Source organism: Dipodomys spectabilis, unplaced genomic scaffold (genome assembly GCF_019054845.1).
Source record: "Dipodomys spectabilis isolate Male_0828 unplaced genomic scaffold, ASM1905484v1 ptg000095l, whole genome shotgun sequence".
NCBI classification, from domain to species: Eukaryota; Metazoa; Chordata; class Mammalia; order Rodentia; family Heteromyidae; genus Dipodomys; species Dipodomys spectabilis.
The window spans coordinates 49,734,862-49,747,535 of NW_024870772.1; the positions used below are offsets into that span (position 1 = coordinate 49,734,862).

The window sequence follows — 12,674 nt, forward strand, 5'->3', positions numbered from 1 at the left end:
GCGGCGGTGGTGCTGCCCCTCGGGTGCCCCCCCCCGCCCCCCTTCCCCCGAGAATGACGCCGCGCGTGCCCGGGCCCGGCGGCGCCGAGAGACGGAGAGGGAAAGCGGGAAGCCGGGCGGGAAAGTCCTCGCGGAGGGAGGCGATTATAAAGATGCGGCCCCCGGGCGTCCTCCCAGCCTCGCCCGCCGCCCGCCGCCCAGCATGCGCCCCGCGTCCGGTGAGCACGCGGGCCGACCTGCTGCGCCGGCGGGCCGGCCAGCGGGCGACCCCGGGCGGGGCTCGGGGCGGACGCAGGCGCGACGACTTCCCACCGGACGCGGAGGGAAACTGAGGCAGCCCGGTCAGCGGAGGGAGGAGGCCCTTGCGTGGATCGCGGACGGAGGCCTCGCACCCCACTGCCTCCAGAAGGGGTCCGGAGGGAACCGGGCCTCCGCCTCCCAGCCTCAGTTTCCCCCGCCGTCCGTGGAGGGAGGGAGGGCGGCTGCCCGGCTCGCCCTGGGCCTCCCGGGCTCCGGCCTGGGGCGGCGCCGACCGCACGTGGAGGGGGGGCGGTCGGGGACGGCGGGGAAACTGAGGCTCGCCCCCCCCCCCCGCAGCTCTGCTCCTCGTGGCCGCCCTCGCGCTCCTGGACCACACCAGCCAGGCCAGGAGCCTGTCCGCGCCCGCAACCCACGCGGGGGGGGCCCACGCGTGCCTCGGCAGCTCCCAGAACCTGCTGCGGGCCGTCGGTCGCGCGCTGCAGAAGGTGAGCCAGCGGGGCCGCGGGGAGCCGGCACCGGTGTCAGGGGAAACTGAGGCTCCCCCGCCGACGGGGAAAGGGGGAGGAGGAGGGAGCCGTCTGGTTTATTGGCAGCTCCTGCGGCTTCCTCGCGGGATTGGGTGGGGTGTTAGTGATTTGTTTGCTACCCTGGCTTGGAAGTCGGAGCCCCGCAACTGCACCTGCGAGGCAAGGCTGGCGCTCTGCCACCTGGGACAGCCTCCAGCACCCCCCCCCCTTTTATTTTTGGTTTAGTTTGCTTTTCGGGTAAGGTCCCCAGCTCCCCCAGCCTGGGCTTGGTGCCCTCTTGGACCTCCATGTTCCTCCCACCTCCACCTCCCACCCTCCCTGGCTTTGGGGAGATGGGGTTTTCTGCTAACTTTTAGCCAGGCTGCCCTCCCATCTCTGCCTCCAGGGTAGCTATAGTTTTAAGTAGAGGGGCCAGTTTTCCAATTAGCTCTTGCTTTTACTGAAAAGCTATAGCAAAAATCAATGTCCTGAAAGATATCCTAGGTGTGTGAGGGTCTGTGCCTGATCCCAAGAACGGGAGGGGGGGGGCAGGGGAGGAGGGGAGGCAGATAAACTCTTTGGCCTTCCTTCCCTCTTTTTTTTCTTTATAATGCTAGTACTGGGGCTTGAATTAAGGTCCCAGTGTCCTTGCTAGGCTTTTCCCATTCCCGGCTGACAATCACTTGAGCCACACCAGCTGTGGTGTGATTTTGCTGATTCATTGGAGATAAGAATTCTGAAGTGGGGCTGGGAAGGTGGCTCAGTGGTAGAGCGCTTGCCTTGCATGCATGAGGCCCTGGGTTCGATTCCCCAGCACCACATAAGCAAAAAGAAAAAAAGCCAAAAATGGTGCTATGGCTCAAGTGGTAGAGCGCTAGCCTTGAGCTGAAGAGCTGAGGGACAGCGCCAGGCCAGAGTTCAGGCCTCAAGACCAGATCCCCCCACCACCACCACCAAAAAGAAAAGAATCCTGAAGTCTTTTCTGTGTGGGCTGGCTTTGAACCATGATCCTCGGATCTCAGCCTCCTAAGGAGTTAGGTTTACAGGCGTGAGCCACCTACAGCCAGCTGTAGGAACGTCTTCCTTCCTAATTTTCATCACCTTTTAAATAGCTTAAAATAAGCTCAATGTTTAGGAAGACTTCAGGAGAATTCTTTTCTTCCTTTACAATCTTTCAGGAATCACTGCCAACTGCTCCTCACATATCAGTCTTTTTGAGGGAAGGGGGAAGAGTCCTGGGGCTTGAGCTTGGGGCCTAGGCACTGTCCCTGAGTTTTTGTGTTCAAGGCTAGCGCTCAACCACTGAAGCCACAGCTTCATGTCCAGATTTTTTGGCAGTTCATTGGAGTGAAGGATCTTGTGGACTTTCCTTCCCTGGGCTGGTTTTAAGCCTTTAAAACTCAGAACCCAGCCTCCTGAGTAGCTAGGATTACAGGCGTGAGCACCAGCACCCAGCTTCAGTCAATCTTAATTAAGAAGGAGCTCACCATAGGAACCCAGCAGAAATAAGTTGTGTGTTTCCATATGTAGACCCTCCCATTTAAATGGATGCTCTGTAGAAAAGCCTGAATTCCCTGCAGGTCAGAGATGGAGGTGAAAGCCAGTGGGCTCCCGTGTGCTGGCAGCCGGGGGACCAGCCCCACGGGGGACCCATGCCTTGTCAGCATCAGCTGAGCTTCTCTTTGTGTCTTCACAGGCCAGACAGACCCTGGAACATTACTCTTGCACTGCGGAAAAGATTGGCCATGTAGATATCACAAAAGACAGAACAAGCACGGTGGAGGCCTGCGTGCCCCTGGAGCTGGCCAAGGTAGAATCACACGCTGCACACCAGACTCTGCCCTGCCCTGTTCCCTTCAGAACACAGATCTGAGCTACTAAAAGCTGTCAAAAAAAAATAGGGAAGGGGAGAACCACAGGGAAAAGGTAGAGAGGGGCCCATATATATACATACATGTATAATTATAAATATGTAATAAATGTATAAATATATTTATATATATATACATACACACACATATGAGTGAAAGACCATGATGTAAACCCTTTGTCAAGTGAGTATATATTAAAAAAAAGAAGAAGAAAAAGCCAAGGTTTGGAAGTAAACACTATAACAACAATGTAAGTAGAGTTGACTCCCCTGAATATATACTTCAAAATATGAAGATGTGGGAGTATAAACTTCAAAATATGAAGATTATGTGTTATGAATTTTTGCCATAATAAAATGTTCATGGTGTAACTTTGGGAAAGTTTGTATTAAGAATTCATGTCTTTGAAGCTGGACACTGGTGGCTTATACCTGTAATCCCAGCTCCTCAAGAGGCTGAGATGTGAAGATTGAGGGTCAACGCCCGCCCAGGCAGGAAGGGACTACAGTAGCTACAATTAACCACCAGAGAAAGCCAGAGTAGAGCTATAGCTCAAGTGGTAGAGTACCAGTCTCAAATGGAAAACTAAGGGACAGTGCCCAGGCCCTGAGTTCAAGTCCTGGGAACAGCACACAACACACAAGATAATTCATGTAATTTTTTCCCCTCCAGAACAAGAGCTGCCTGGTTTCTAGAGAAACGTCTGTCCTGACTGTAAGTGAAAAACTTAACAGCTCCCCCTCGTAAGAACCTGCATTCTACTGATGGCTGTGTTTTTCTCTCTTCCAGACGGGGAGTTGCCTAGCCTCTACAGAGCCTTCTCCAGAGCCGATGATGGTAAGATGCTGCTTTTAGTTGCAGTGGAGGAAATGCCCAGAACCTGGAGCCCCTCATAATGGTTTCCTTCTCTTTCTGTCTTGTAACCCAGACCCTGTGCCTCAGCAGTATCTACGAGGACTTGAAAATGTACCAGGGGGAGTTCAAGGCCATGAATGCAATACTATTGATGGATCCCACAAGTGAGATCACTCTAGATAAAGACATGCTAACAGCTATTGATGCCCTGATGCAGGTAAGGCCTCAGGCGGCCTGTGAGGGCATCTTCTTCACGTTGGGGATGGCTAGCCAGGGACCGGGAAGAGGCGGGATAAATTCAGCTCTCACTGGATTGAGAGTGGCCTGAAATCCCTGGGAAGGCCTTGAGGAGAGAGATCTGCACGGGGACAGTCCTGGAGCACTGTTTGTAGGTGGCAAACGAAGGCTTCTCCTTAGGAGAACCAGCCACAGGTGGTGGCCATGGGCATCGCCAGGCTTCTGCAGATGTTTTTATGCCTTCTTTTTCTTTTTCATGCAGTACTAGGGTTTGCGCTCAGGGTCCTGTGCTTGCTAGCCAGGTGGTATACTGCCGAGTCACACCTCCAGTCCTTATTTGCATTGGTTATTTTTGAGATGGGGTGTCTCTTTCATCCTGGGTGCATACCTGGGACCTTGATCCTCCTGTTTTAGACTTGCCACTGCGGCTGGAATGACAACCATGCACCAGCACACCAGCTGCTTCCACTGAGACCGAGTCTCATGTGTGGATTTTTCTTCCAGGGCTAGCAGAGAACCCCAATCCTCCCCATGCTAGCCTCCTTCTAGGTGCGGGCCACTGTGCTCAGCTGTGGTGGAACTCTGTCAGAGCCTCAAACCACGATTCTCTCAATCTCAGCCTCACTGTAGCTAGGCTGGCACACCTGAGCCCCTGGAGCCCAGATTTCCGTGCATTTGTTAAATGTCAGCCTACAAGCCAAGGAGATATGTATTGAGGAATCATAAGAGCATGAGACCACTCATCCATGATCACACGGCCAACCAGAGGCAGAGCCAGGATCCCTCCCAGCAGGATTCCACAGCACTGTGTGCTCAGTGAGGCTTCAGGAGTCGGATGGGAATGCAAGGGGGTGGTGTGTGCATACTCACATGGGGCCGGTGCTGCTCATGTTGAATGCAGTTGAATGCAGTGTGAATGAACCAAAGGCCCTGCCAGCCAGGCCATCTCTGGCGTTGCTCACTGGGGGAACAGCTGTATTGTTTTCCAGGTCACCATGGCAGGTAGAGACATGGAAGTGTGCACAGAGAAAGACAGCCGAGCGCTCTGCCCACTAGGCACAGGGTAGAAAGACACTATCAGAAATCATTGAAATGTAACAGCTTCCTTTTTGGGATTTTATTCTTTTTCTTCCCTTTCACATCATTTTGTGTGTGCCAAAGTCATTGTCTGAAAGGCCGTGAACTTCATGCAAACATCAAAGAATGCATATCATACTGGGAACTATGTGATGTCCGCTGTCCGTGATTTGAACGGTGGGGTCAGTGCTGTGGGGAGTCAGTTAATACCTCCTTCCTCCATTTGCTGTCTGTAAAGCAAAAGTGGCTGCACACACCCTCCAAGTCTCTTAGGTTTTTTTCTGAAGCGTGAATGAGAGTAGAGACTCTCCATCTATCATGTAACAAAAATCTCATGCTGCATTAGCAAATCAAGGGGCTAAAATTGGGAGATCCATTGCCAGAGAGTCATCTTCCACAATTGGTGTTTCCATAGTGAACAGGTCTGTTTACTCCTCCACAGACCAGAGCGGTCCCCTACCGTCCTACTTTGAAACCTACAGGGCTTCTGGATGCAATGTATAAAAAATTAACTAGATACCGCAGTTGGTATCAACAGAATTATAGAATTGTGCCTCTCCACAATATAACTCCTGCTGGTGATAGTCTTCATTTGTGGGTAGGGCCGTGGAGGGTGGTGTGACAATACTGGGACTTGAACTCAGAGCTAGGCATTGCCTCTGAGCTCTTATGGTCAAGGCTAGCACCACTTTGAGCCACAGCTCCATTTTCAGCTTTTTTGGTAAGTTAATTGGAAATCAGAGTCCCGTGGACTTTCCTGCCTGTTCTGGCTTCTGTGATCCTCAGATCTCAGCCTCTTGAGTAGCTGGGATTACAGGTATGAGCCACCGGCACCTGGCAATATTCTAAATGGCCTTCTGGAGCTCACCAAGGATACATGGAGAAATGAGGATTTCACCTCTGCTGGGGGTAGATGTGGAGTGAGTTTGGGAGCCTGCAGGTAGGGTATGCTGTAGGTTCTGAGGCGGGCACTGGCTTCGCCCATTATTAATGAGGAAGAACTCTACATACTATACAGACAATCATGATTTCTTCTTTCAGGCTCTGAATTCCAAGAGCGAGACGGTGCCACACCAACCTTCCTCTGAAGAGCCAGATTTGTACAGGATAAGAATGCAGCTCTGCATCCTTCTCCATGCCTTTAGAGTCCGTGCAGTTACTATCGACAGAGTGATGAGCTACCTGAGCTCTTCCTGAGAGGACGGGCCCTCCCTGCAGTGTCTGGTAGAGCTATAATTGATGAGCTATTCTGTACCAAAGTATTCATGGAAACAGACACTCCCTCTTATTTATCAGTATTTATTTATTTTATTCAGGAAAATGTTAACTAATTTATATTTATTTATATTCTATTTATTATAATGTATTTATAAAATGCTGGAAAACATACCTTGTAAATGTTGTTCTAGTAATAAAAGCTTTGGAAGCAATTCTAATATGTTGCTGATGTCATTGAAGCATGGCAGTGATACAGTAGACATTCCAGAGAAACATAAACCACTGATGAAACCCGAGCATAATGATCTGGCAGAGATAGCCACAGCACCCTTGCCCATGCCCTCATCTCTTCTCCTTTGACCAGGAGTCTAGGAAAACCAGGCTTTGTGCTCAGGTTGCTCAAAAGAGTCATGGTTTTGAAGAATTGCCTCTTGATTGTAGCTGAGCACTAGTGGTTCAAATCTGTAATCCCAGCTACTCAGGAGGCTAAGATCGGAGGATCACCGTTCAAAGCCACCCAGGAAGAAAAGTCATAAGACTCTTACCTTCCAACATCTCAGTCAAAACAACCCTGAGATTCCATCTCACCCCAGTTAGAATGGCCATCATCAAAAAGAAAACACGCTGGGGTATATATGTGGGGAAATGAACCCTGATACATTGTTGGTGGGAATATAAACTAATTCAACCATGATGGAAGGCAGTATGGAATTCCTCCAAAAGCTAAGCAGAACCACCCTACCATCCACCAAATCCACCCTTGGGCATTTATCCAAAAGACTACACATCAAGATATGGTAAAACTACTTGCACAATCATGCTCTTTGCCTGATGTCTTTCAATGAATAAATGGATCAAAAAATGTTATATCTATCTAGATATATATAAAGACAGTTAGTTATATAGATACAGATGTAATTTGCAGAGAAGCAGATGGACCTGGAATCAATTATATTGAGATGAGTCAGATCAAAGGACTCAGGTTTTCTCTCCTACATGGAAGTTATATCTATCTGATTTGTAAATATATTTGTAGACACAGAGTCACATGCATATGTGACTCAAGTAGGAATATGCAGGGGAGACAATCTCTGGACAACCAGCATTGAATCTAACAAAATTACTACCAGGAAGCTGACTCTGGGTGGAGGAGGTGGGGGAGGGCAAGTGGAGAGGGTAGAAGAATGAAGAGAGGAAGTGTAGGAGAATGCAGTGGTAACATTCAATATACATATGTGGAATTGGAGCTGGGAGGATTGAGGGGATGGGTGGGGTTGGGAGAGGTGGAGAGGAGGAAGGAGGACACGGGTCCAGATACACTGTACTAACTGAAGCTCCTTTGTACAGCTGTGTTCCTAATGTGGGGTCCACAGAGGGCTGACTTCACGCACAGCTTCTCCAGCTAGAAAAAAGTGAAAAACTCACTGAACTAAGCCACCTCTGTAGTTGTTTATATAACAAGTAACAGGACCTTCTTTAAGACTTCCAAGCAATGCCAGGCACTTCCTCTTATGTGGAAATCACACATGAGCCAGAGGCACAGACAGACACCTGTGATGAAGATGGCCAGCTGACTTTGGGAAGAGCACTGGCCTGCCCCTGAGGATGGAAACGGACTGGCCCTGAGCCCACCTGACCGCTCTATGGGCCGCTGGAGCTCCGGCTGAGAATCTGCAGGAGCCTCTGATGTCAGCACCCAGAGCTCACTCCCCCAGGGCCTCTGGTGAGCTTCAGCTGCATGGCTGGGTTGGTCTGCCCTGTGCTGAGCACACAAGAGACCCTGAGTTTGATCACTACTACAGCAAAATCCAAGAAGAAGAATCAAGTAATAAGTAACTGTCCGAAGAAGACAGGTGAGCAAGCACGCAGAAGCAGTCTCGTGTTCTGCCCTGCAGCTATAACTCATAGGTTCTTTAATTAACGAAACAAAGCAATATGAAATGTTAATTCCCCCACAAGAGGACACCCGACATCTGACCATATACACATATTCTCCTCAAAAACTATCTTACAAGGTGCCAATGGGGCCCAGAATTTTCTGAGGTGAGACTTCAACACGAGCATAGACTTTTCCTTTGGTTCTTTTACAGCTATTTCTGATATACATTCCACTACCTTCTCCAAAGTCAGTTGCCCAGGAGTAAAATCAAGCACCTTGCTTTGGCTGGGTGTGTAGTTCAGCGACAGAGGATGTACCAAGAAGTACCAAGGTCCTGTTATTCCTAGCAACACACACACACACACACACACACAAACACACACACACACACACACACAAAACACACACACCCTCTCCAGGTGCAGGAGACATCTCCAGTTCAAGGATCTGAGTTCTAGTCTCTATTATGCCTTCGCCCCTGTTGTCTGGGAAAGGACAGCATTTCACAGATGCTTGAGACAGGGTGATACCCGTTTTGTATCTAATTATAGCAATGTTTTCCTAGACATGGTGTCACGGAACATGTCTGCCCAGGCACACCATTGCATCACAGGTGACAATGCCTCTTGGTCACATTTGCCTTTCCCAGCTGGTTGCCTTGCAGCACAGGAAAAGATCCCTGGTTGCATCAACCTCAAGACATGGCCAAGCTGGTGCTCAGTTCCTCTCCAGTCCCAGCCCTTCATTCACCCACAACCAACACTGCCTTGGCCCACCTAATATTTGTTCCTGGACTTGTGCCCCCTTGACACATAAGTGCCCCCTTTGCAAACTTTCTAGATTGAAGGGTGGGTGGCAAGGGTGGCCACGCCCCCTGGAGGCCCCTGGAGGCATGGCTGATTCCTCCTGACAACCTTTTCTGTCTGCCTCCATGAACTGTTCCAGAAGCCTATGGAACACCAGCTCCAGGACATCCCCACACGCACCTGTTCTGTTACTATGGAGTAACCACCCCTGCACTGCACAGCAGTGACACAAAATTTTTTAAAAATCAACAAGTAGGGGCTGGGAAGATAGCTCAGTGGTAGAGTGCTTGCCTCGCATGCATGAGGCCCTGGGTTCGATTCCTCAGCACCACATAAGCAGTAAAAGCAGGAAGTGGGGCTGAGGCTCAAGTGGTAGAGCGCTAGTCTACAGCTGAAGAGCTGAGGGACAGTGCCCAGGCCCAGAGTTCAGGCCCCACGACCGACAAAAAAAAAATCTCAAAAATCCAACAAATACTGTAAACAGTGGCTAGCAGAAGCTAGGAGGATGGGGGAGTCGGGAGAGGCCAGACAACAGGTTCTAAGAGTTTGGAAGGAGGGATGTGCTGCCGTGCTCTACAGCGACGTAGTGCTGTGTTGTGCTTCACAACAAGTTTTCTGCAAAGAACAGGACAAGCTTAATGATCTCAGATATAAGGAAACAATGGGGATTGGGGAGGTAACTCCATGTAAGACACTCGCTTCCCATGCACAAGACCTTGGGTTTGACGGGGTAGGGGTGGGGGACAACTTCAGAGAAGGAAGAGAGAGAGGGGGCATGGAGGGAGGGAGGGAGGATTCGGGTTACCTTGATTTGGTCCATACACACTGTTCATATTAAATTATTTCACTATATATCATTGGGGCTGGGAAGGTGGCTCAGTGGTAGAGCGCTTGCCTTGCATGCCTGAGGCCCTGGGTTCCATTCCTCAGCACCACATAAGCAAAAAGCCGGAAGTGGCGCTGTGGCTCAAGTGGTAGAGCGCTAGCCTTGAGCTGAAGAGCTGAGGGACAGCGCCCAGGCCCAGAGTTCAGGCTCCACGACCGAACCCAAAAAAAATAAATAAATAAATTATTTCACTATACATCATAAACATGTATAATTTTGGTCTATCAGTAAAAACATGAAAATAAAGTAATAAAAAGCAAATATCAACTCACTGATTTAGATACAACACTGGCAACTCCAAAATCCATGATACCCTGAACGGCACATGGCTTTAGAAGTCACAAAAAGCAGAACATGCAGAGGAAGACAGCTGATGGAGAAGGAGTACAGGGTGGTGGAGGGTGGACGGGTGTGGGGTGGCCAGGGCAGAGGGCACATAGAGGGTGGTGGAGGTGGGGAGGGCGCATAGGATGATGATGGAGGATGGACGAGGGGCACAGGGTGATGGAGGGCAGGGAGGGCGATAGATGATGGAGGATGGAGGACACTAGAGGGTGATGGGAGAGAGAGAGAACATAGAATGATGGACGATGGAGGGGCGTGTGGGAGGAGGGAGGATGGATGGGGCGTGTGGGAGGGGGAGGAGGGAGGGGTGTGTGGGAGGGGGAGGAGGGAGGGGTGTGTGGGAGGGGGAGGAGGGAGGGGTGTGTGGGAGGTGGAGGATGGAGGGGGCGTGTGGGAGGGGGAGGAGGGAGGGTGTGTGTAGGAGGAGGGAGGAGGGAGGGGTGTGTGGGAGGTGGAGGGAGGGGGTGTGTGGGAGGAGGGAGGGGTGTGTGGGAGGGGGGAGGAGGGAGGGGTGTGTGGGAGGAGGGAGGAGGGAGGGGTGTGGGGGAGGAGGGAGGATGGAGGGGTGTGTGGGAGGGGGGACGATGGAGGGGTGTGTGGGAGGAGGGAGGATGGAGGGGTGTGTGGGAGGAGGGAGGATGGAGGGGTGTGTGAGAGGAGGGAGGATGGAGGGGTGTGTGGGAGGAGGGAGGAGAGAGGGGATGTGGGAGGAGGGAGGAGGGAGGGGGTGTGTGGGAGGGGGGAGGATGGAGGGGCGTGTGGGAGGGGGAGGAGGGAGAGGGTGTGTGGGAGGGGGGAGGAGGGAGGGTGTGTGTGGGAGGAGGGAGAAGGGAGGGGGTGTGTGGGAGGAGGGAGGAGGGAAGGGGTGTGTGGAAGGGAGGATGGAGGGGTGTGTGGGAGGTGGGAGGAGGGAGGTGGGGTGTGGGAGGGAGGATGGAGGGGGTGTGTGAGAGGAGGGAGGATGGAGGGGTGTGTGGGAGGAGGGAGGAGGGAGGGGGTGTGTGGGAGGAGGGAGGAGGGAGGGGGGGTGTGGGAGGAGGGAGGGGGTGTGTGGGAGTTGGGAGGATGGAGGGGTGTGTGGGAGGGGGAGGATGGAGGGGGTGTGTGGGAGGTAGAGGATGGAGGGGGTGTGTGGGAGGAGGGAGGATGGAGGAGGTGTGTGGGAGGAGGGAGGAGGGAGGGGGTGTGGGAGGAGGGAGGAGGGAGGGGCTGTGTGGGAGGAGGGAGGGGGTGTGTGAGAGGTGGAGGGAGGGAGCGTGTGGGAGGAGGGAGGATGGGAGGGGATGTGTGGGAGGAGGGAGGAGGGAGGGGGTGTGTGGGAGGAGGGAGGAGGGAGGGGGTGTGGGAGGAGGGAGGAGGGAGGGGGTTTGGGAGGAGGGAGGAGGGAGGGGCGTGTGGGAGGAGGGAGGAGGGAGGGGTGTGTGGGAGAAGGGAGGAGGGGTGTGTGGGGGGGAGGTAGAGGGAGGGGGTGTGTGGGAGTAGGGAGGAGGGAGGGGGTGTGTGGGAGGAGGGAGGAGGGAGGGGGTGTGTGGGAGGGAGGAGGGGTGTGTGGGAGGAGGGAGGAGGGAGGGGTGTGTGGGAGGAGGGAGGTGGGGTGTGGGAAGTGGAGAAGGGAGGGGGTGTGGGAGGAGGGAGGATGGAGGGGTTGTGGGGGGGAGGGGAAGAGGGAGGGGTGTGTGGGAGGAGGGAGGGGGTGTTTGGGAGGAGGGAGAATGGGGGTGTGTGTGGGAGGAGGGAGGAGGGGTGGGCGTGGGAGGAGGGAGGAGGGAGGGGGGTGTGGGAGGAGGGAGGGGTGTTTGGGAGGAGGGAGAATAGGGGTGTGTGTGGGAGGAGGGAGGAGGGAGGGGTGTGTGAGAGGATGGAGGGGGGGTGTGTGGGAGGGGGAGGATGGGGGGTGTGTGGGAGGAGGGAGGGGTGTGTGAGAGGATGGAGGGGGGTGTGTGAGAGGATGGAGGGGGGCGTGTGGGAGGAGGGAGGGGTGTGTGGGAGGGGGAGGAGGGAGGGGTGTGTGAGAGGATGGAGGGGGGGTGTGGGAGGGGGAGGATGGGGGGTGTGTGGGAGGAGGGAGGGGTGTGTGTGGGAGGAGGGAGGATGGGGTGTGTGTGGGAGGATGGAGGGGGGGTGTGGGAGGGGGAGGAGGGAGGGGTGTGTGGGAGGATGGAGGGGGTGTGTGGGAGGGGGAGGAGGGACGGGTGTGTGGGAGGATGGAGGGGGGGGGTGTGTGAGAGGATGGAGGGGGGGTGTGGGAGGGGGAGGATGGGGGGTGTGTGGGAGGGGGAGGATGGGGGGTGTGTGGGAGGATGGGGGTGTGTGAGAGGATGGAGGGGGGGTGTGGGAGGGGGAGGATGGGGGTGTGTGAGAGGATGGAGGGGGGGTGTGGGAGGGGGTGGAGGGAGGGGTGTGTGGGAGGATGGAGGGAGGGGTGTGTGGGAGGATGGAGGGGGGTGTGTGGGAGGTGGAAGATGGAGGGGGGTGTGTGGGAGGGGGAGGATGGGGGGTGTGTGGGAGGATGGGGGTGTGTGGGAGGAGGGAGGGGTGTGTGGGAGGGGGAGGATGGGGGGTGTGGGAGGAGGATGGAGGGAGGGGTGTGTGGGAGGGGGAAGATGGGGGGGTGTGGGAGGAGGGAGGGAGGGGTGTGTGGGAGGGGGAGGATGGGGGTGTGTGGGAGGAGGGAGGGGTGTGTGGGAGGGGGAGGATGGAGGGAGGGGTGTGTGGGAGGGGGAGGATGGGGGG

At 54.0% G+C, this 12,674-nt stretch overlaps 1 protein-coding gene across 1 annotated transcript; it reads left to right on the forward strand.

The window, feature by feature from the left end:
- On the forward strand, nucleotides 1–6,219 carry Il12a (interleukin 12A). The gene is made up of 7 exons (XM_042685648.1): nucleotides 1–218; nucleotides 598–746; nucleotides 2,464–2,577; nucleotides 3,311–3,352; nucleotides 3,428–3,475; nucleotides 3,567–3,710; nucleotides 5,849–6,219. The coding sequence occupies exons 1-7, from the start codon at nucleotides 203–205 to the stop codon at nucleotides 6,002–6,004; spliced, it is 669 nt and encodes a 222-aa protein (XP_042541582.1). The 5' UTR covers nucleotides 1–202; the 3' UTR covers nucleotides 6,005–6,219.
- Nucleotides 6,220–12,674: the final 6,455 nt, after the last annotated feature.